The 22657-nt window shown below is 46.6% G+C and overlaps 2 protein-coding genes across 2 annotated transcripts; both read left to right on the forward strand.

The window, feature by feature from the left end:
- Positions 1–16248: 16248 nt before the first annotated feature.
- LOC109756143 (peroxidase 2) lies at positions 16249–17793 on the forward strand. The gene is made up of 2 exons (XM_020315013.4): positions 16249–16538; positions 16819–17793. The coding sequence occupies exons 1-2, from the start codon at positions 16317–16319 to the stop codon at positions 17587–17589; spliced, it is 993 nt and encodes a 330-aa protein (XP_020170602.3). The 5' UTR covers positions 16249–16316; the 3' UTR covers positions 17590–17793.
- A 1313-nt stretch (positions 17794–19106) lies between these two features.
- On the forward strand, positions 19107–21756 carry LOC123494755 (peroxidase 2-like). Its single transcript, XM_045231049.2, has 2 exons — positions 19107–20141; positions 20418–21756. Exons 1-2 carry the CDS (start codon positions 19920–19922, stop codon positions 21078–21080), a joined length of 885 nt encoding a protein of 294 aa, XP_045086984.1. The 5' UTR covers positions 19107–19919; the 3' UTR covers positions 21081–21756.
- Positions 21757–22657: the final 901 nt, after the last annotated feature.

Consider the following 22657-nt stretch of genomic DNA (forward strand, 5'->3'; position numbering starts at 1 on the left):
GGGTTTGGACAAAATTCACCTCAAAAGCTCTGGGACTGCCGAAGAAGCTGCAATTTAAACACCCGAAAGTAAGTACTACTAGCATGTTCCGCGCATCTCCTAGTGATTCAAGCGCTAGTTTCATAAATACCATTTAGCAAGCTTGCTTATCAGTTTGATTGACCTCTATTTCTTGTAAAGTGGTTGTGGAAAGAAGCCGAGAATAATTACTGTGGATACTATGTTTGCGAGTCCATCCGCCACACGACCTGTGAGCGGGGCTACTCTAACAAACAATATGAAGTGCGTAAGCAATAATATTCACAATTTCATTTTATTACCATCATTGGTGTTGAGTTTCATTTATTCATATATATGTATTGACCCCCTTCTTCAAATTAGATGTTTCGGATGCGGGATGAACTCCTACAACCAGATCGCATGCGAGCAATTCAAGAGGAATTGGCGGCATTCTTTCTTGACCACGTGATCGATAAAGACGGAGAATACCATGTGGACCTTGAGTTCATATATAATTAGGGGATTATATTGTAAGAGATCTTATATTGTATATATGTAGCCAGTAGCGTCGGTAGATATACGAAAACTTGTTGTTCGACCAATCTCTCGGAGAAGGAGAGGTCGATATCACTTCTCTGTGTATGCATATGTTCATGACGATCTTCTGTTTCCTTCATTTGCTTACTAGCTAGCATGTCGAGTCCTCTCTATACGTATAGTACGTAGCGTCGACAAAGGATGGAGATAAGAGAGGACACTTCTCTCTATTAATTAGCTAGCTAACACAATATATGAAACACCTAAATTAACCCACCAAAACCCCTAAACCACCCCCTTTAAAAAAACAAAAACCTCAGCTCCTGCCAGCTGCTGACGCGTGGATGCCTATTGGTCCCAGTTGGTGCCACCAACCGGGACCAAAGGGCCTCCTGCCTGGGCTCACTGCACCAGCCACGTGGAGGCCCATCTGTCCCGGTTCGTGTAACAACCGGGACTAAAGGCCTAGGGCTTTAGTAACGACCCTTTAGTCCCGGTTCAACAACCGGGACAAATGGGCCTTACGAACCGGGACAATAGGCCCTTTTTCTATTAGTGGACTAATCATGCTCTGCTGATGGCTACAAATAGTAAAAAAGATCTCCCTAGCATTGCTTCCAGCCAACCTATGAATCTCCACTACAAGTGCATGATGTGACAATCTATCCATCTCGTGTGCTGTAATCATCGACACCGCATCTGCGCTATCCAACTCTACCAGAATAGGTAGGTTGGATCAGTGCAAGGCCAGCTCCAAGCCTTCTCTGCACGCTGCTAGCTCCGCCTCCAAAGCGTTATCGCATGTGCGTAGCTCCCTACATGCGCTGTAGATGATCTCGCCCCTGTCATCTCATAGTATCATACGTCCTCCCGCCTAACCCATCCCGGTTGGGGGGTACCCAGCGTGCGGGCACCTTGGGCGTCGTACTTTCTGGAGTGCGTGGTGGTGAAGGCAGGACCACCATCTTTCCTTTCTCTAGGTTACCATCAGGATGTTGCTGTATGCACAGGAGTGAGTTGATGTATCCATGCAAAAAGCGTCGAGAGGCTTCGGCAGTGGGCGGCGCCTTGTCGTGTGTGATCTCATTCCGGACATGCCATACTCTCCAAATGGTCATGAGCACCACCAGTATTGCCATCTCATCCAAGGGGTCCAGCAGTGAAAATATCCACTCTGGGCTAGTGTTGACGATGGCCTCCACCTTGGGGATGTTCCTGTCCAAGGCCATAACTCGCTAGAGCTCTCTTGCCAGGGGACACCTGCAAAGCGCATGGAATCCATCCTTGCGTTCAACACCACACAGTGGGCAAATGTCTGTAAGCTCGAGGTGTCGCGAGGCTTTATTGGCCCAAGTAGAAAGTGAGTTGGTCACAATTCTCCAAGCAAACACGCGTATCTTAGGGGGAGCAGGGCACCCCATATGATCTTCCAGATGGCGCGACGACCATCCGGTGCCCTGCTCGTGGCGGAAGCCGAAGGACACTCGCGCTCGTCCATGCCCAGGCGGTAGGCTGACTGAACAGTGAAGATACCGTTCCTCTCCGGTGCCCATGCAATAATATCCTCGGTGACGCGGGTCGATGTGCGGATGCTGGTGATGACATCGACATCCGCCGGGAGGAAATAGTGGCGGAGCAGGTCCATGCGCCAGGACCCCTCGCCATCCAGGAGCTCCGCCACCCTCCTTAGGCGGCACGTACCCTGCAAGGATATGGGTTGGCGTGATGGCATCCTAGGCAGCCACCAGTCTCGCCAAATGCGGATGTCCTACCCGTTCCCGACGCGCCATATGATGACTGTTTTCAAGAGCTTGAGGCCGTGCTGAATCACCTGCCAAGTCGGGGACACATTCCCCAAGAATATCGTATCCTCGAGGCGCCCGTCGTGATAGTACCATGTCTTGAGAACCTGCGCACACAAGCTGGTGGGATTAGTTAGCAAACGCCAGACCTGTCTCGCTAGGAGCGCATGGTTGAAGAGGCGAAAATATCTAAATCCCAAACCACCCTTGCTTTTCTGGGCTTGTATCCTTGGCCATGCTATCTAATGTGTTTTCCGCTTGCATTCCGACGCCCCCACCAAAAATTCCGGACTATTCTGTTCAGATCATCGTAGACAGACATAGGTAACTTGAAAACACCCATAATATACGTAGGGACGGCCTGAGCTACTGCCTTGATCATAGTCTCCTTGCCAGCCAGAGAGAGGGTGTCGCCCCACGCAATAATCCCTTTCAACAACTGGGACTGCAGATTCTGAAATTTACCTCGCGACATGTGACCGTCACGCGTTGGAAGGCCTAGCTACTTTTCCTCAAAAGTAACAGTACCAATATGGAGAATATCTCCCACCATGACTTGCATCATCGCTAGACACGACGTGCCAAACAGGGCACTACATTTAGACGGATTAATATATTGTCCAGTGGCCTTTGCATATGTATTTAGCACTAGTAGGACCTTTTTAGTTTGGTCCACCTCCACCTTGAAGAAGAGCAACGTATCATCTGCGAATAATATGGAAGACACGCCCGACGCTCTTCGGCATAGTTTTAGCGGGGTATAATCTACTCTTCCCTCTCCTTCTTTCAACAAAGCAGATAGACCATCAGCCACAAACAGGAACAAAAACGGGGACAAAGGATCACCTTGCCGTAGCACACACGACGGTGCAAATGATTCCAAGAGGGTTCCATTGAATTTCACTCTGTATCTCACCAAGGTGACGCAAGCCATAATCCAGTCCACCCATCGGTGAGCGAAGCCCATCTTTTTCATCATTCGCTCCAAGAAGATCCAGTCCACCCTATCATAAGCTTTTGATAAATCCAGCTTATATGCATAAAATCTCTTGCTAGGGTCCTTCTCCTGCTGAATAAAGTGGAAATACTCAAAGGCAATTAGTGCATTATTTATAATCATCCTTCCAAGGACAAAGGCACTTTGCTGAGGTGAGATAATATCATCCAAAATAGGTCTTAGTCGATTTACCAAACACTTTGACACCACCATATATATGACATTGCATAGGCTTATTGGAAGGAACTCATTTAGCCTCTCCGGGTTATCCACCTTTGTGATGAGAACAATGGAAGTGTCATTCACCCCCTCAGGCATGATCCCTGTACGAAAAAATTCCCGCACTCCTGCCATAACCTGTTCTCGCATAACTGCCCAGTTCCTCTAGAAGAAGCGGGCTGGGAGTCCATCCGGTGCTGGCGCCTTGAGTGGTCCAATTTGGAAGAGAGCATCAGCTATTTCCTTGTCTGAAAAATCTACGCACAGGCCATCATTCGTACTGCCAGTCACACGAGTCTGTATCAAATCTATAAAAGGATCCGCACAGAGAGAAGAATCTGCAGTAAAAATCTTAGAAAAGTAGGCCATAGCCATAGCCATGGTCCCTGTACATGACCCCTGCCTCATCAATGAGTGCCTTAATGCGGTTTTTCGACGCGCGCCATACCGCTTTCTGGTGAAAAAACTGAGTGTTGCGGTCACCTCCCTCAGTCATGCAATACGAGACCGCTGCATCCACAACATCTCCTCTCTGTATAGCAGCTCGTTCATGCGGTCGGTCTCCTCCCGTATGTCCTTCATGTCTGCATTCATCAATATAAGCTCCTCTAAGTGGGAGCGAGATTTGTTAATTTGCTTAATCACATTACCAAAAAATTTGCGGCTCCAGTCTTTTAGTTTTTTCATTAAGTTACCCAAGTCGGAAGTAATATCACCAAGATTCAGCATAGCACCCAACTTAGTCCATGTGTTCATAATTACCTCGGGCAGGGATGGGTCCTGTTCCCACATTACCTCATACTGTCTGCATCTCATGCCTGTTGCCTGGCTCATCTCCTCGAGTGCGCATCAAAGCAAGATGGGCAGCTGGTCGGAGCTGGGCGCCACTAGGTATGTTCCGAGAAAACAATTCGGGTCCAAAATTATCACGTCTGAGCTGCGTAAGTTATCAGTTTGTGGTACGTAAGTTACCATGCTACTTACGCTGAAATAAATTATCGACGTACAAAATTCCCAAACTCTTGGACAACTTTTCTGTACGAATATGGTAATGAAAATGGTAAAAAGGTCTTTTTACAGATTTTTTTGAAACTATCACTTTTTATAGCAAATTCGGAAACTATATCACCTATTGCAAAAAAAAATCAAAACTATGACCCCGTCGGTCACCTGTGGGCCGAAGAGGGGCTTTTCGGTCTAGTGTTAGCCGAAGAGGGCACTTCGGCCTGCCTTTCAGCGAAGACGACCTTATCTGGGCCGAAGAGTGGGCATCGGTGGGGGCGCGGCCGAAAATAGTAGCTTCGGCCTACTAGCGACCGAAGTGGGCCTTTTGAGCCTGCCAGCAGCCGAGGAGCTCTTCGGCCAACCCGTGACCGAAGAGGTCTGGATAAGGGCGCCGACACTCGTCTCCTTTCTCTGGTCGCTTGTTCTTCCTCTCTTGCTTGTTCTTCTCTGTTTCCCTCGCCACCCCGCGCCGATATCCTCCATTTTTTCGCCCATTTTCACATCCAAGCTGCAGAATAGGTAGACCCTAGCAATCCACGACGGCCTATGGTGGTTTTTGTTGCTATTTGATAGTTTTTTGTGCGTTTGGGGAGGAGGAGCCATGGTGGGGTGGAGGAGGTGCGGTTGGGAAGGAGGTGGTGGTGAGGAGGAGCAGCAGTTGTGGAGGAGGAGGTGGTGAGGAGGAGGAGGTACGGCTTGGGTGGTTTCCGAAGTTGAACCTCCGGCCGTCGTGGGGGCGGTGGTGGTGTTGTCCGGTGGTGCAAGTACTCCACGAGGTGGTGGTCGGTGCCGCTGAGTTAAAAAGAGGAGCAAGAAGCAGGGGACACACGCGTCGAAGGTATAACCATGTTGTAACAATTTTTGTATGAGTTGTACAATTTAGTTAGTGTAGATAAGTCATATTGCATACTTATAGTGTTAATTTGTCTATGGTGGCATTTTAGCGGATAGTTAGTGTAGCGGTTAATAATTTTGTCCGTTGAGATTAATGAGAAGATGACAATGTCTGACAAGTGAAAAATGTCCGAATCAGTAAATTTGACTATTTACTACGGCCCTGGTAATGTTCGATATAATGAGTTGGAGGTTGATCTTAGCGAGTTTAAAAATGGCGTCGTGACACTTGTAGACCCGGACAGACTAGACATTAGACAGTTGAAATACTGGTTGACTACTAATTTTGGGCTGGACCCTGAAGTATGTTCCGTCAGCATTCATGTATCGTGGACCAAATCCTGTAAAAATGTCAGGTGGAAGTTGATGCCGATAGATAGGAGCCAGCATTAGTTGACCCTGTTAAGTCACTGTCAAGACCGAAGAATCCACCCATATGCCCTAGTGAAACCAGTGGCGAAGGAGGAGAATACCGTACAACTCCACATGGGGTATGTACCCTGCCAGAGCAATCAAGTGGGCAACGAGATTGATTTATCCGGGTCACAGCCACCCGATGTGGATGCTAGCCAACCCGAGAAAGAGTTAGACTACGTGGCACACAATGTTTGTGGTTAGGATAATGGGCAAAGTAGTCGGTCGATAATATTAGCTGGTTCTGGTTTTGCTGATGGGGATGAGGAAGGGGAGGAAATGCAGAGGGTGATGGAGGAAGAGGACGAGGATGGATTCGCGGAGGATCTGGATTCTGGAAATTCCGAGGATGAAGTGGAGGTACCGATTCCTTCTACATGGGATCAGGACATATATATCCACCGGCCTAATGGTCAGCGATGGCCATGAGACTCCATGGCAGTATAATATGAACCAAGTCCAGATAGGGGCTATGTTTGATACAAAGAAAAAACTGAAGTATGTGGTGATAAAGTAGGCTATGTCTACGGAGAGGGTTTTCCGGACACACATATCAAGTCCAAGAAACTATACCATGAATTGTGTTGAAACAGGTTGTCCTGGGAAGGTCCACGGGCACATGTCGAAGTATGACATCCACCGGGTTGTCACCGGTGTCGTCCCACATAATTGTGTGAGTAAAAACCTTTTGGTGAATCATCCAAACATGACTTCAACTCTCATTGCGCAACTTATGTATACTGAGATAGTGCAGAAGAAAGATATGGAAGCAAAACACATCCAGACAACAGTGAAGGTCGGATGGAATTATAACATTCCTTATGGGAAGGCTTGGAGGGCTAAGCAGAAGGCTATGGAGGAAAGGTTTGGGACGTTCTTCGACTCATATGATAATGTTGTTCATCTCCTAGACATACTGAAGGAGAGGAATCCTAGCACTTATGTCAACGTACAACACACAAGGTTGCTGAGTATACCAGATTTCAAGCTGTTGAAACGAGTATTCTTTTGAAGCTGGTGGAGCAACCAGACAATGTTTACTATGCGCGGCTTATGGGCATAGGATGAAATATTGTCCTCGGTGCTTCCACATCGACGACAACAACAACTTGAGAAAGAGGCGGGCGTGGTCGTTGCAGTCGAGGCCGAAGGGGAGGACGAGGCAGAAATAACTCACCAACTATATAATGATTCCTATATAATGTCGTCTTGACTATGTTTTACTTTGTAATGTCTAAACTATATTTTAATTTGTAATGTTGTCTGGACTGTGTTTTACTTTGTAATATGTTTGAACTATGTTTTAATTTGTAATGCCGTTTGGACTATATTTTACTTTGTAATATGTCTGAACTATTATTTAATTTGTAATGCCATCTGGACTATATTTTCTTTGAATATGTCTGAATTATGTTTTAATTGCAGATATGTCTTTCTATCCGTTGCTTGATGGTAAGATTGATAGAGGTCACCGGGCTGCACTTATATGCAAGCGGCAAGAACTTAGACGTGTTGGTCACTGGCACCCCAAATACTAAATGGATGATAGACCCTTTATATGTTAATAGGTATTGGTACATATAATGACTTACATGTTTGACATACTTTATGGGGTTGACATACTTTATGGGTTAATAGGTATTGGTACATATAATGACTTACATTCTCTTTATTTTGTAGGTTAAGTTGGGCTGGACTTCTACCCTTGGCACGGTTGGTTGAGGGCACATTGGATGATTGGGTTCATCATCCGAACTTACGACAAGTCACTCCTTACCCGCTTAGTAGATAGATGGAGACCAGAGACACATACATTTGGCGCCTACTTTAAAGGATGTGTCCTACTTGTTGGGATTACCTTTGGCCGGTGGTGCCATAGGTCCTTTAGAGGCAGAACCTGGATGGCTAGTAAATATGCAAGACAATTTTCTAGCTGTGGTGCCAACTGCTATGGGCTTAGATGACGATCCTCACGGGCCTCGTTTTAGGTGGTTGATCCAGTTTCCGGTAACCTTCGTGGCCATATGACTATGTTGTTTTTCTAGTTGGCATTAGTACATAGTTGACACACTCGTTTGTTTTCTAAGTAGATTGTCTCGTTAGGATACCCCGCAGTAGATTTGTCAGAGGCACAGATTGATCGGTCCCTAGAGGCATATATTCTTTGGTTATTCGGCAAGACGATGTTGATGGAGAACCACGTGACCACTGTTGATGCACAACTCATCGGTATTGCACGAGAGATAACTGACACACGTTGCCTGGGGACATTGTGCAGAGGAGTGTTGGTTCTGTTGTGTTAGCAGCTACGTACAGAGGCCTGTGCAAAGGTTGCATGTTGATGTCTAGAAAACCAAGTCTGGTTGGATGTCCAATTTTGTTGCAGCTCTGGTCATACGAGAGATTACCTATTGGACGACCCTATGTCGACGTTGATACACCTTTTGGGTTGGAGGACATGACAGGGTCTTACGTGCCTGATATCGGCGACTTGCCTACTACGGGATCTGTTTGGGCACGGAGAGAGGTACTTTTATATTATGTAATTCATTCAATTATTTTTGCCATGCAATAGTATTACTAATGTTTATTTGTTGTCATGTACAGAGACAGTTTGTGCATACCCAGGTGAAGGGCTGCTACCCGTCCTTCACGCTGCAGTTTCATAGCTTGCACGAGGATCAAGTTATTTGGGAGCCCTACTCGTATCATACTATAACATCCAGGTATCCAGTTGGGATATCTGCCTTGTGCACTAGAGATCGGCACTACTGGATGACCAAGGCCAAGTTGGTGTTCGACATGACGGTTGAGGAGATGGCTCTTCATAGGGTGATGAGACAGTTCGATCTATGTCAAGAGCCTACAATTCCAGTTATTCCATGCATACCAGACCACGTTCACAAGTAATACTATTATTGTTGTCAGCACTACATTCAGAATATAGCTAACCATGTTCAGAATATAATAACCACGCGCATGTCAATTTCAGGTACAGTCGCGTAGGAGGAAACAAGTCCATGGCTATTTGGCCTCACAGCATTAGCCCTTACGTTCATGAATGGACTACCGCGCTGACAAATATCTGGGATGAGGTTCTGCCCTTTGACTAGGGCAAGTTCGGGTTGTATTTGCAAACTTACCGGGCTACAACGAGAATCTACTTGGTTCCATCAGCTATTCCTGATCAGATTGAAGCCCCTCTCACCAGCAATATGTACCCAACTACCTTTGTTCTGGGAACGAGACACCACGCGGTACTTTCCATGGTTCTTACATGTGTAGTTTTATCATAACCTTATCATATACAATGGATTAACTCATCATGTGCAGACTGACTTGACAGTACAGGAGCGAGAGGAGGTTTCCGCTTTAATGCAGCATGATGAGAGGGGGGATACTATCCCACAGCCAGAGCACCTCTCATGGTTGAGGCGTATGGATGAGAAGTTAAAAGGGATTTACGCATCTCTTACATGTAGATGATCTACGGATGTTGTAGTTCCTCGTCCGGCACATCGTCCCCCACGTCTCTCAGAGTAGCGTTCAGAACCATGACACTCTGTGTTGCGTTCAGAACCACGGCACTCCATGCAGCAACCATGCCACTCTGTGCATCAACCTGTTGGGGAACGTAGTAATTTCAAAAAAATTCCTACGCACACACAAGATCATGGTGATGCATAGCAACGAGAGGGGAGAGTGTTGTCCACGTACCCTCGTAGACCGACAGCGGAAGCGTTGTCACAACGCGGTTGTTTTAGTCGTACGTCTTCACGATCCGACCGATCAAGTATCGAACGTACGGCACCTCCAAGTTCTACACACGTTCAGCTCGATGATGTCCCTCGAACTCCGATCCAGCCGAGTGTTGAGGGAGAGTTCCGTCAGCACGACGGCGTGGTGACGATGATGATGTTCCACCGACGCAGGGCTTCGCCTAAGCTCCGCAACGATATTATCGAGGTGTAATATGGTGGAGGGGGGCACCGCACACGGCTAAAATATCGTATATCAAGTGTGTCGAGAGGTGCCCCCCTGCCCCCGTATATAAAGGAGCAAGGGGGAGGTCGGCTGCCCTTGGGGCGCACCAAGGAGAGGGGGGGAGTCCTCCTCCTAGTAGGAGTATGTACTCATTGAAAAAACATATCAAGTGTCTTGATCAAGTGTCAACGGGTCTGTCACATACAGATCCGTAAGCAGCTTCACCGAGGTCTTTCTTTGAAAAACTCCTTTCAAACACTCCTTTATGCTTTGCAGAATAATTCTACATTATTTCCGATCAACAATATGTCATTCACATATACTTTATCAGAAATGCTGTAGTGCTCCCACTCACTTTCTTGTAAATACAGGCTTCACCGCAAGTCTGTATAAAACTATATCCTTTGATCAACTTGTCAAAGCGTATATTCCAACTCCGAGATGCTTGCACCAGTCCATAGATGGATCGCTGGAGCTTGCATATTTTGTTAGCACTTTTAGGATTGACAAAACCTCCTGGTTGCATCATATACAACTCTTCTTTAATAAATCCATTAAGGAATGTAGTTTTGTTTATCCATTTGCCAGATTTCATAAAATGCGGCAATTGCTAACATGATTCAGACAGACTTTAAGCATAGATACGAGTGAGAAACTCTCTCATCGTAGTCAACACCTTGAACTTGTCGAAAACCTTTTGCGACAATTCTAGCTTTGTAGATAGTAACACTACTATCAGCGTCCGTCTTCCTCTTGAAGATCCATTTAATCTCAATGGCTCGCCGATCATTGGGCAAGTCAATCAAAGTCCATACTTTGTTCTCATACATGGATCTCATCTCAGATTTCATGGCCTCAAGCCATTTTGCGGAATCTGGGCTCACCATCGCTTCCTCATAGTTCGTAGGTTCGTCATGGTCAAATAACATGACCTCCAGAACAGGATTACCATACCACTCTGGTGTGGATCTCACTCTGGTTTACCTACGAGGTTTGGTAGTAACTTGATCTGAAGTTTACATGATCATCATCATTAACTTCCTCACTAATTGGTGTAGGAGTCACAGGAACAGATTTCTGTGATGAACTACTTTCCAATAAGGGAGCAGGTACAGTTACCTCATCAAGTTCTACTTTCCTCCCACTCACTTCTTTCGAGAGAAACTCCTTCTCTAGAAAGGATCCATACTTAGCAACGAATGTCTTGCCTTCGGATCTGTGATAGAAGGTGTACCCAACTGTCTCCTTTGGGTATCCTATGAAGACACATTTCTCCGATTTGGGTTTGAGCTTATCAGGATGAAACTTTTTCACATAAGCATTGCAACCTCAAACTTTAAGAAATGACAACTTTGGTTTCTTGCCAAACCACAGTTCATAAGGCATCGTCTCAACGGATTTTGATGGTGCCCTATTTAACGTGAATGTAGCTGTCTCTAATGCATAACCCCAAAACGATAGTGGTAAATTGGTAAGAGACATCATAGATTGCACTATATCCAATAAAGTACGGTTATGACGTTCGGACACACCATTATGCTGTGGTGTTCCAGGTGGCATGAATTTGTGAAACTATTCCACATTGTTTTAATTGAAGACCAAACTCGTAACTCAAATATTTGTCTCCGTGATCAGATCGTAGAAACTTTATTTTCTTGTTACGATGATTTTCTACTTCACTCTGAAATTATATGAACTTTTCAAATGTTTCAGACTTCTGTTTCATTAAGTAGATATACCCATATCTGCTCAAATCATCTGTGAAGGTCAGAAAATAATGATACCTGCTACGAGCCTCAATATTCATCGGGCCACATACATCTGTATGTCTGATTTCTAACAAATTTGTTGCTCTCTCCATAGTTCCGGAGAACGGCGTTTTAGTCATATTGCCCATGAGGCACGGATCGCAAGCATCAAGTGATTCATAATCAAGTGATTCCAAAATCCCATCAGTATGGAGTTTCTTCATGCGCTTTACACCAATATGACCTAAACGGCAGTGCCACAAATAAGTTGCACTATCATTATTAACTTTGCATCTTTTGGCTTCAATATTATGAATATGTGTATCACTACGATCGAGATCCAACAAACCATTTTTGTTGGTGTGTATGACCATAAAAGGTTTTTATTCATGTAAACAGAACAACAATTGTTCTCTAACTTAAATGAATAACCGTATTGCAATAAACATGATCAAATCATATTCATGCTCAACGCAAACACCAAATAACACTTATTTAGTTTCAACACTAATCCCGAAGGTATAGGGAGTGTGCGATGATGATCATATCAATCTTGGAACTACTTCCAACACACATCGTCACCTCTCCTTTTACTAGTCTTTGTTTATTCTGCAACTCCCGTTTCGAGTTACTACTCTTAGCAACTGAACCAGTATCAAATACCGAGGGGTTGCTATAAACACTAGTAAAGTACACATCAATAACATGTATATCCAATATACCTTTGTTCACTTTGCCATCCTTCTTATCCACCAAATAGTTGGGGTAGTTCCGTTTCCAGTGACCAGTCCCTTTGTAGTAGAAGCACTTAGTCTCAGGCTTAGGTACAGACTTGGGCTTTTTCACTTGAGTAGAAACTTGCTTGCCGTTCTTTTGAAGTTCCCCTTCTATCCCTTTGCCCTTTTCTTGAAACTAGTGGTCTTGTTAACCATCAACACTTGATGCTCTTTCTTGATTTCTACCTTCGTCGATTTCAGCATCGCGAAGAGCTCGGGAATTAATTTCGTCATCCCTTACATACTATAGTTCATCACGAAGTTCTACTAACTTGGTGATGGTGACTAGAGAATTCTGTCAATCACTATTTTATCTGGAAGATTAACTCCCACTTGATTCAAGCGATTGTAGTACCCAGACAATCTGAGCACATGCTCACTAGTTGAGCGATTCTCCTCCATCTTTTAGCTATAGAACTTGTTGGAGACTTCATATCTCTCAACTCGGGTATTTGCTTGAAATATTAACTTCAACTCCTGGAACATCTCATATGGTCCATGACGTTCAAAACGTCTTTGAAGTCCCGATTCTAAGCCGTTAAGCATGGTGCACTAAACTATCAAGTAGTCATCATATTGAGCTAGCCAAACGTTCATAACGTCTGCATCTGCTCCTGTAATAGGTCTGTCACCTAGCGGTGCATTAAGGACATAATTCTTCTGTGCAGCAATGAGGATAATCCTCAGATCACGGATCCAATCCGCATCTTTGCTACTAACATCTTTCAAAATAATTTTTCTCTAGGAACATATCAAAAATAAACACAGGGAAGCAACAACGCGAGCTATTGATCTACAACATAATTTGCAAAATACTATCAGGACTAAGTTCATGATAAATTTAAGTTCAATTAATCATATTACTTAAGAACTCCCACTTAGATAGACATCCCTCTAATCATCTAAGTGATTACCTGATCCAAATCAACTAAACCATGTCCGATTAACACGTGAGATGGAGTAGTTTAAATGGTGAACATCACTATGTTGATCATATCTACTATATGATTCACGCTCGACCTTTCGGTCTCTGTGTTCCGAGGCCATATCTGTATATGCTAGGCTCGTCAGTTTAACCTGAGTATTCCGCGTGTGCAACTGTTTTGCACCCGTTGTATTTGAACGTAGAGCCTATCACACCCGATTAACACGTGGTGTCTCAGCACGAAGAACTTTCGCAACGGTGCATACTCAGGGAGAACACTTTATCTTGAAATTTTAGTGAGAGATCATCTTATAATGCTACCGTCAATCAAAGCAAGATAAGATGCATAAAGGATTAACATCACATGCAATCAATATAAGTGATATGATATGGCCATCATCATCTTGTGCTTGTGATCTCCATCTCCGAAGCACCGTGCTCGTGATCTCCATCTCCGAAGCACCGTCATGATCATCATCGTCACCGGCGCGACACCTTGATCTCCATCGTAGTATCGTTGTCGTCTCACCAACTAATTGCTTTAACGACTATCGCTACCGCTTAGTGATAAAGTAAAACTATTACATGGCGATTGCATTTCATACAATAAAGCGACAACCATATGGCTCCTGCCAGTTGCCGATAACTCGGTTACAAAACATGATCATCTCATACAACAAATTATATCACATCATGTCTTGACCATATCACATCACAACATGCCCTGCAAAAACAAGTTAGACGTCCTCTACTTTGTTGTTGCATGTTTTACGTGGCTGCTACGGGCTTAGCAAGAACCGTTCTTACCTACGCATCAAAACCACAACGATAGTTTGTCAAGTTGGTGCTGTTTTAACCTTCACAAGGACCGGGCGTAGCCACACTCGGTTCAACTAAAATGAGAGAGACAGACACCCGCCAGTCACCTTTAAGCAACGAGTGCTCCGAACGGTGAAACCAGTCTCGCGTAAACGTACGCGTAATGTCGGTCCGGGCCGCTTCATCTCACAATACCGCTGAACCAAAGTATGACATGCTGGTAAGCAGTATGACTTATATCGCCCACAACTCACTTGTGTTCTACTCGTGCATAGCATCAACGCATAAAACCAGGCGCTGATACCACTGTTGGGGAACGTAGTAATTTCAAAAAAATTCCTACGCACACACAAGATCATGGTGATGCATAGCAACGAGAGGGGAGAGTGTTGTCCACGTACCCTCGTAGACCGACAGCGGAAGCGTTATCACAACGCGGTTGATGTAGTCGTACGTCTTCACGATCCGACCGATCAAGTACCGAACGTACGGCACCTCCAAGTTCTACACACGTTCAGCTCGATGACGTCCCTCGAACTCCGATCCAGCCGAGTGTTGAGGGAGAGTTTCGCCAGCACGACGGCGTGGTGACGATGATGATGTTCCACCGACGCAGGGCTTCGCCTAAGCTCCGCAACGGTATTATCGAGGTGTAATATGGTGGAGGGGGGCACCGCACACGGCTAAAATATCGTATATCAAGTGTGTCGAGAGGTGCCCCCCTGCCCCCGTATATAAAGGAGCAAGGGGGAGGCCGGCTGCCCTTGGGGCGCGCCAAGGAGAGGGGGGGAGTCCTCCTCCTAGTAGGAGTAGGACTCCCCTTTCCTAGTCCAACTAGGAAGAAGGGGGGGAAGGAAAGAGAGGGAGAGGGAGAGGGAAAGGGGGCTGCGCCCCCCTCTCCTGGTCCAACTAGGACTCCTCCTGGGAGGGGGCGCACCACCTCCTGGCTGCTGTGCTCTCTCGCATCTCCTAACGCATCGCTCGCTCGCATGCATCTCGTTGGTTGACCGGCTGACTGGTTGACCAGTTGTCCATTGACTTTTTAAAGACTTGATAAAATATGAAAGAAAAAAATGAGTTCACAATTTTTTTAAAAACAATAGTGAATTTGAGAAAAGTCCATAAAAAAGTACACAAAAAGTTCACGAAGCTTTAAAAATGTTTAAGAATTGGAAAAAAGGTTTGTAAAATTCAAAAGACAAATTTGTGCAATTCAAAAAAAAAAGAAAGTTTTGAAAAAAGTTAACAAGCTAGAAGTTCCAGAATTTGAAAAGGTTCACGAATTTGAAAAGAGAAAAAGTTGATGAAAATTAAAATTAAGAAAATGAGAAGACCAAAACCACACAAAACCCAGCCCAAAAAAGGCACAGAAACAAACACACACAAAATCGGTCGCAAAAAAAAGCGAGAAGAAAACAAACTACAAACTACATACTGCATAAATTGGCGTTGATCGCTGAGCTTGATTTTCATGTTTTCAATCTTCCACAAATCATAACAAAAAATGATTTCCAGCAGATCACACCCGTTACATCGATCATCTACCTGTTAGGCTGTTGCTACCAAGGAATTATTAGTTAATGCTCCCAGGAAATTTCTGGCACTACGGATTTGAAAACACGAAGCACACACACGGACAAACGAAACGTTCTTAATTAACTTGATTGACTTCTCAACGGCCGGAAAAACATGCGTCCCCGTCAATCAGCTGCCTGATCTAGGTACTATAACTACAAAATACTGGCTAGCTCCAGTCTAGGTCTAGCTTACACATGACCGGTTCATACATATGTACATCAGCCAAGTCAACAGGCCGAATGTAACCATCAGGGTTAGTGAGCTCATTTTCTGAAGAAATCAGGGTCAGTGAACTACTGTTTGTTACTCCTTATTTGTGTATCATATCATCACCGACGCCCTGTGAGATTGTTTTGGGTGCCACTGGGTTGTCAGGAGCTGGGTGAGCCAATTGAACGACGAGCGGTGGCAACTACCGGCCGGTGGAATAACGTTCCAACGAAGCAAGAAAGATCGGAAAAAATCATTGCCAATAAGGCTGGCTAGGTCTTCGAATGCTCGCCTATATAAGCAGCTTCCTGCTGGAACTATAGCAGCAGGCATTCTCCGGGCACTGATCGATCACCTCCCTCTTCTCTCTCTTTTGTCTTAGTCAAGAACTCAAGCTAGCTTGAAACAATGGCTGCTGCTGGTGCTGAGAAGCTGTACCTTCTGGTGGCGTGTGCTTTGCTGCTCCTCGCCGTGGGGTGCCAGGCCAGCCCTCTGCAGATCGGGTTCTACCATGACAGGTGCCCCCAAGCGGAGGCAATCGTCAAGGGCGTCATGATGGAGGCCATCTCCCAAAACCCTGGCAATGGTGCCGCCATGATCCGCATGCTCTTCCACGACTGCTTTGTCGAGGTACGTACTACTCACTGCAAGAAATTCAAGAATTTATCCGATTAACTAGTTAACTTGCCGATTAGTCCCTACTCGTAGGATCATCGAGTAGCCGATAAACTAGTAAATCGGTTAATTAATTGATTAAATGGCCGATTTACTTGCCAATTAATTAGCCTACTAATCCACAACTCACCAGGCAACCAAGCAGCTACCAGTTAATGATTGCCTCAACAATACAATGCAAACATGCATACTTTTATAGTTGATTGATTTTGCCGAATCGTCGGTGGTCACCTAGGGTTGTGATGCTTCGGTCCTCCTGGACCCGACCCTGTTCAGCCCGACGCCGGAGAAGCTCAGCGCGCCCAACAATCCCTCCCTGCGCGGCTTCGAGCTGATCGATGCCATCAAGGACGCCCTCGAGGCGGCCTGCCCGGGCGTCGTCTCCTGCGCTGACATCATCGCTTTCTCGGCCCGCGACGCGTCCTGCATCCTGAGCGGGGGCAAGGTGGATTTCGAGGTGCCATCCGGCCGCCGCGACGGCACCTTCTCCAACGCCTCCGAGCCGGTCAAGTTCCTCGTCCCACCCACGTCTAACCTCAGCGACCTCGTGGACAGCTTCGTTGTCAAGGGCCTCGACGCGGAGGACCTGGTCATCCTCTCTGGCGCACACACCATCGGGCGCTCCCACTGCTCCGCCTTCGTCCCCGACCGCCTCAACGTCTCCTCCGACATCGACAGTGGCCTCGCCGCATTCCTGCGTGGCCAGTGCCCTGCTGACGCCACCCCGGGCGGCAACGACCCCACGGTGATGCAGGACGTAGTGACCCCGAACTACCTGGACAGGCAGTACTACAACAACGTGCTGTCGCACACGGTGCTCTTCACCTCCGATGCGGCGCTCCTGACGTCAGAGGGGACGGCGAGGATGGTGGTGGACAATGCCAACATCCCCGGATGGTGGGAGGACAGGTTCGAGAAGGCCATGGTGAAGATGGCCGGCATCGAGGTGAAGACCGGCGACCAGGGACAGATCAGGAAGAACTGCCGGGCCATCAACTACTACTAAGTGCATGAATGTTTGTCTACGTTCATGCATGGCAATTCTTTCATTGCGCGTTATGCAAACATTGTTGTGCTTTCTTTTGTTATTCCTTTGTTCGATTCTCGACAACGGAATTGTTCGTGTACATCATGTAACTGCGCTGTCAGCCAATGTCCTTTGTATTTGGGATAATAAAGTGATGCATGCAACATGCATGTTTTGAACAGAGATCTTGGACGCTTTGAACATGACATGATTGACATGTGAACCCCTCCCACGATTTCATGAATCAACTAGACAAATCGCCGCGCTTTGCTGCGGAAATTTAAGTATAAAATATAAACTAAATAGTAAACAATTTTTTATTAATAATCATGAATGGTTCCTCATGAAATAATATATATGAGTATGCACAAACAAAGAGCACAGAGATATAATTTCATAGTTTTTAGCATGTCCTATTATGACTACATAAGCTTCATATACTGATATATGCGCCGCCAGTCAAATTGTAGTCTCTAGCCATGAATTAGTGACATAGTGTCCACCTAGTATGCAAAGTCAAACCGAGTATCAACATTAAAATAACCATAAAGTATCTTACCGTCAAATTTAACGAATGGGAAAGAAAACTCCAGAAAGCATAACTTTAAATTGTTTTGGGTTGGGTTTTCTATAATAGAGGATACATAGACCTTGGAATAATGTGACCGAGTCTTACAACCAAAATAGTGCAAACGACTTGGTTTTCTATCTTATAATCTTCAAAACCGATCTGGACGAAACGAAAAATCCAATCGCAGTGTTTGATTTTTTTTTTGTAGTCAACAACATACATAGTTGAATGGCGAGGGATAAATCATACACACTATTGTATTATGGCATCTGTGTATGTTGTGGACCAGAGAAAGGTGAGGACAATCGCCGACCGGCCGTTCCCTCGGGCCGCTGTTGAGGGCCATGAGCGCCCTAAATACTACTTGGGCACAGTGAGTGAGCAACACATGGAAATGCCAAAAGGAGCCAACCGCATGCAACGGTCAAACATATAGTTTAATCTGGATGGTAGCATGGCATAAACAATGGGGTGGTGGTGGGGGGGGGGGGGGTAGCAAAAGAGACATGACAGGAAGCACAAGAGAATGAGAAAAGACAACAGTTTGGGTTTCGGCATCAGACGATCGCAAGTATAACCAAATGGTTGGACGGCACTCGTGTTGGACGTGTGGAGTGAATTGTATGACGTCGAGCCATATACATATAAATAAACCCTAGGAAGATGTGACTCTGCTTGAGGGCGACCAACCCTAAGCCGTGTGTGTATTCTCCAAGATCCAAGACAAAGCAACGTTCTGGGCTAATGTTGGTGCCAAAGGAGTACATAAATTACTGCTATAGCTCCCCTACTATCTATATAGGGCTGAGCAACCTATTTCTTTCTACCTATTAATGAATAATAGGCACCCCACGTGTTTGCGAAAAAGACCAGTGACGTGTTAGTTAGATGCCACGCCGGCACTAGTGACAGCGTGAAAATATAGTCACATCACCAATAACGTATTCATGGTGATGCAAATTACCGGTGACGTTGATTGAAAATGATACACCACTAATTAAAATTGAGTGTAAGCATTTGTTCATTAGCGGAGAGGCCGTCACTGATCTGAAAAGTGTCGTTTGCGGTTCGGATAAAGAGCCATACGACTTTCAAATAGGAGTTAGCGTACGACCCTCTAAGTAGAAGCCCTAACGGATTTGAGAGTTGAGACACGAAGCGCGCACCAACGACAAAGGGTAAAAAAGAAACGTTCTTAACTCTCTTTTTTTTTGACATGGAAACGTCCTTATATAAGTTAGTTATAAGAAACGTTCTTAACTAACACGGCCTCTCAACAGCCAGGAAAACATGCGTCCCCGTCTGCCACCGGCGACCACATCAATCAGCTGCTTGGTCTAGCTACTATATTAGTAGTACAAAATAGCTTATACATGACCGATTCATACATCAGTCAAGTCAACCCCATGTAACCACCAGGGTTAGTGAGAGCTGTCATCTTCTAAAAACTCAAGGTCTCAAGGTTAGCAAACTAATGCTCGCTATTTGTGTATTATATCGTTCATTACCGACGCCCTCTGATTAATTCCACTGCGAACTGAACGTCGACGATTGGTGGCAACTACCGGCCGGTGTACGTAGCTAGTAATGTTCCCATGAAGCACAAGGCTAATCGACAACATATGCTTCGAATGCCCACCTATATACAGCAGCTAGCAGGCATTCCCGACCCACCGAGCGATCACCCCCCACTTCTCATCTTCCAATCTTAGTGAGGCAGTCGAGCTAGCTTCAAACAATGGCGGCTGGTGCTCAGAAGCTGCAAGTTCTGGTGGTTTCTGCCTTGCTGCTGCTCCTAGCTGTGGGGTGCCAGGCCAGCCCTCTGCAGATCGGGTTCTACCACGACAGGTGCCCCCAGGCGGAGGCCGTCGTCAAGGGCGTCATGATGGACGCCATCTCCCAGAACCCTGGCAATGGCGCCGCCATGATCCGCATGCTCTTCCACGACTGCTTCGTCGAGGTACGTACTACTCCCTGTAAGAAATAAATTGCCTAGCTTCTTCAAGAATTCGTCCGATTAAGTTAACTTGTTGATTAATCTCTACTCGTAGAGTCACTGAGTGGCCGATAAACTGATAAATCGGCCGATTAATTGATTAAATGACCGATTAACTTGCTGATTATCCTACTAATCCCATACTCACGAGCCAACCGAACAACTACCAGTTAACGATTTCCTTAGCAATTACAATGTTTATAGTTGATTGACTTTGTCAAATCGTCGGTGGTCACCTAGGGTTGTGACGCTTCGGTCCTCCTAGACCCGACCCAGTTCAGCCCGACGCCGGAGAAGCTCAGCGCGCCCAACAATCCCTCCCTGCGCGGCTTCGAGCTGATCGACGCCATCAAGGACGCCCTCGAGGCGGCCTGCCCGGGCATCGTCTCCTGCGCCGACATCATCGCTTTCTCAGCCCGTGACGCGTCTTGCATCCTCAGCGGGGGCAAGGTGGACTTTGAGGTGCCGTCCGGCCGCCGCGACGGCACCTTCTCCAACGCCTCCGAGCCGGTCAAGTTCCTCGTCCCACCCACGTCCAACCTCAGCGACCTCGTCGACAGCTTCGTTGTCAAGGGCCTCGATGTGGAGGACCTGGTCATCCTCTCCGGCGCGCACACCATCGGGCGCTCCCACTGCTCCGCCTTCGTGCCCGACCGCCTCAACGTCACCTCCGACATCGACGGCAGCCTCGCCGCGTTCCTGCGTGGCCAGTGCCCCGCGGACGCCGCCCCGGGTGGCAACGACCCGACGGTGATGCAGGACGTGGTGACCCCGAACGACCTGGACAGGCAGTACTACAACAACGTGCTGTCTCGCACGGTGCTCTTCACCTCCGACGCGGCGCTCCTGACGTCGGAGGAGACGGCGAGGATGGTGATGGACAACGCCAACATCCCCGGGTAGTGGGAGGACAGGTTCGAGAAGGCCATGGTGAAGATGGCCGGCATCGAGGTCAAGACCGGCGACCAGGGACAGATCAGGAAGAACTGCCGCGCAATCAACTAAGTACGACGTGCATGCATGGTGAAGGATCACTCCATCTCCAGTTTGGTTGTTTTAGCATCCATCATTGTTGTCTTTTTTTTTTTGTTATTCCTTGGTTCAATTCTCGTCAACTGAATTGTTCGTCTACATATGTAAATGCGCTGCAAGCCAATGTTCTTTCATTTGGGAAAATAAAGTTACACTTTTGCTGTAACATGTTTTGAACAAAGATTTTGCATCTTCGACCATGACATCTCAACGCCCACTACTAGAAAATTGGTCGTTGCCGAGAGTCAAATCACGAAAGCTCGACAAAAAAATACGTAAGCGAGTATGTTTCTCGGCAACATGCCCGACTCGGCAGATGCATGCCGTTGTCGAGACTTGAGAGCCAGGTAAAGGGAACTTGGCAAACAAAATACACTCGGCTTGTACAGACTACGCCGAGTTTTTTTTATACAGACTATGCCGAGTTTATACCACGTGGCGACAAGGGTAGTTGGTGTGTACTCCGTTGCGGCAGACTGAGTTTTTCGAGCTCCCGCATTATGGAAGTCGGCATAGTTTTCGTCATACATTCATTCTTTTTCTTTGCACCATGTAGACGGTTTTGCCGAGTTCCCGACCCCAAGGCAGTCGTCGAAGAGTTCTTATATATAGGTACAATCCGCGACTTATTTGACCTAAAATATTTCTTATACATACCGAACCGCTGCCGACTCCTCCTCCCCACCGTTGTCGTACCGCTCACATCTGCCCGCACCCCCGTCGCTTTTCCTCCGGCCATCTCCCCTGGCCGCCCGCTCCTCCCCGCCGACGTTTGCTCCTCCCCTCCCGGTGGCGCACTCCGGCTGAAACCCCGCGCGCGTCCCGAAAGACCTCTTCCATGCAAGATTCTCCCCATTTGAAAATTTAAAACATTTGTAGCGCAAACCGCCGGTCCGGTTTAAGATTCATTTTCACCATTAAATCCGCCGTGACGAGACCTTTAAAACTAGTTTTTTTTTGGGGGGGAGAGAAAATTATCATTACTCAAGGAGGCTTCTCAATGAGAGCTAGGTGTACAACAAAGTCCATCCCGGCAGTAAGCCAGACTGTTGTGCACGGAGTGCTACGACCATAGGCAGCCAGCTCATGACCACTAGTAGAAAACAGGGCTTTGGTTCGGGCCTGGCCAGCCCATTAGTCCCGGTTCAGTCACGAACCGGGACCCATGGGGCATACGTCCCGGTTCGTGAGCCCAGGGGGCCTGCCGGGGCCTCGTGGACATTGGTCCCGGTTCGTCTGGACCCATTCATCCCAATTCCTGGCACGAACCGGGACCAATGGGCCTCGCTCCTGGCCCACATACATTGGTCCCGGTTCGTGGCTAGAACCGGGACAGAAGGTGGAGCTTTACTCCCGGTTCCAGCCACGAACAGGGACAAATTAGCTGCCTATATATACCTCATCGCCGCAGCAGAGCACTCCACAGTGCTCTATTTTTTCTGGCCGGC

This window comes from Aegilops tauschii, chromosome 7 (genome assembly GCF_002575655.3).
Source record: "Aegilops tauschii subsp. strangulata cultivar AL8/78 chromosome 7, Aet v6.0, whole genome shotgun sequence".
Taxonomy (NCBI): domain Eukaryota; kingdom Viridiplantae; phylum Streptophyta; class Magnoliopsida; order Poales; family Poaceae; genus Aegilops; species Aegilops tauschii.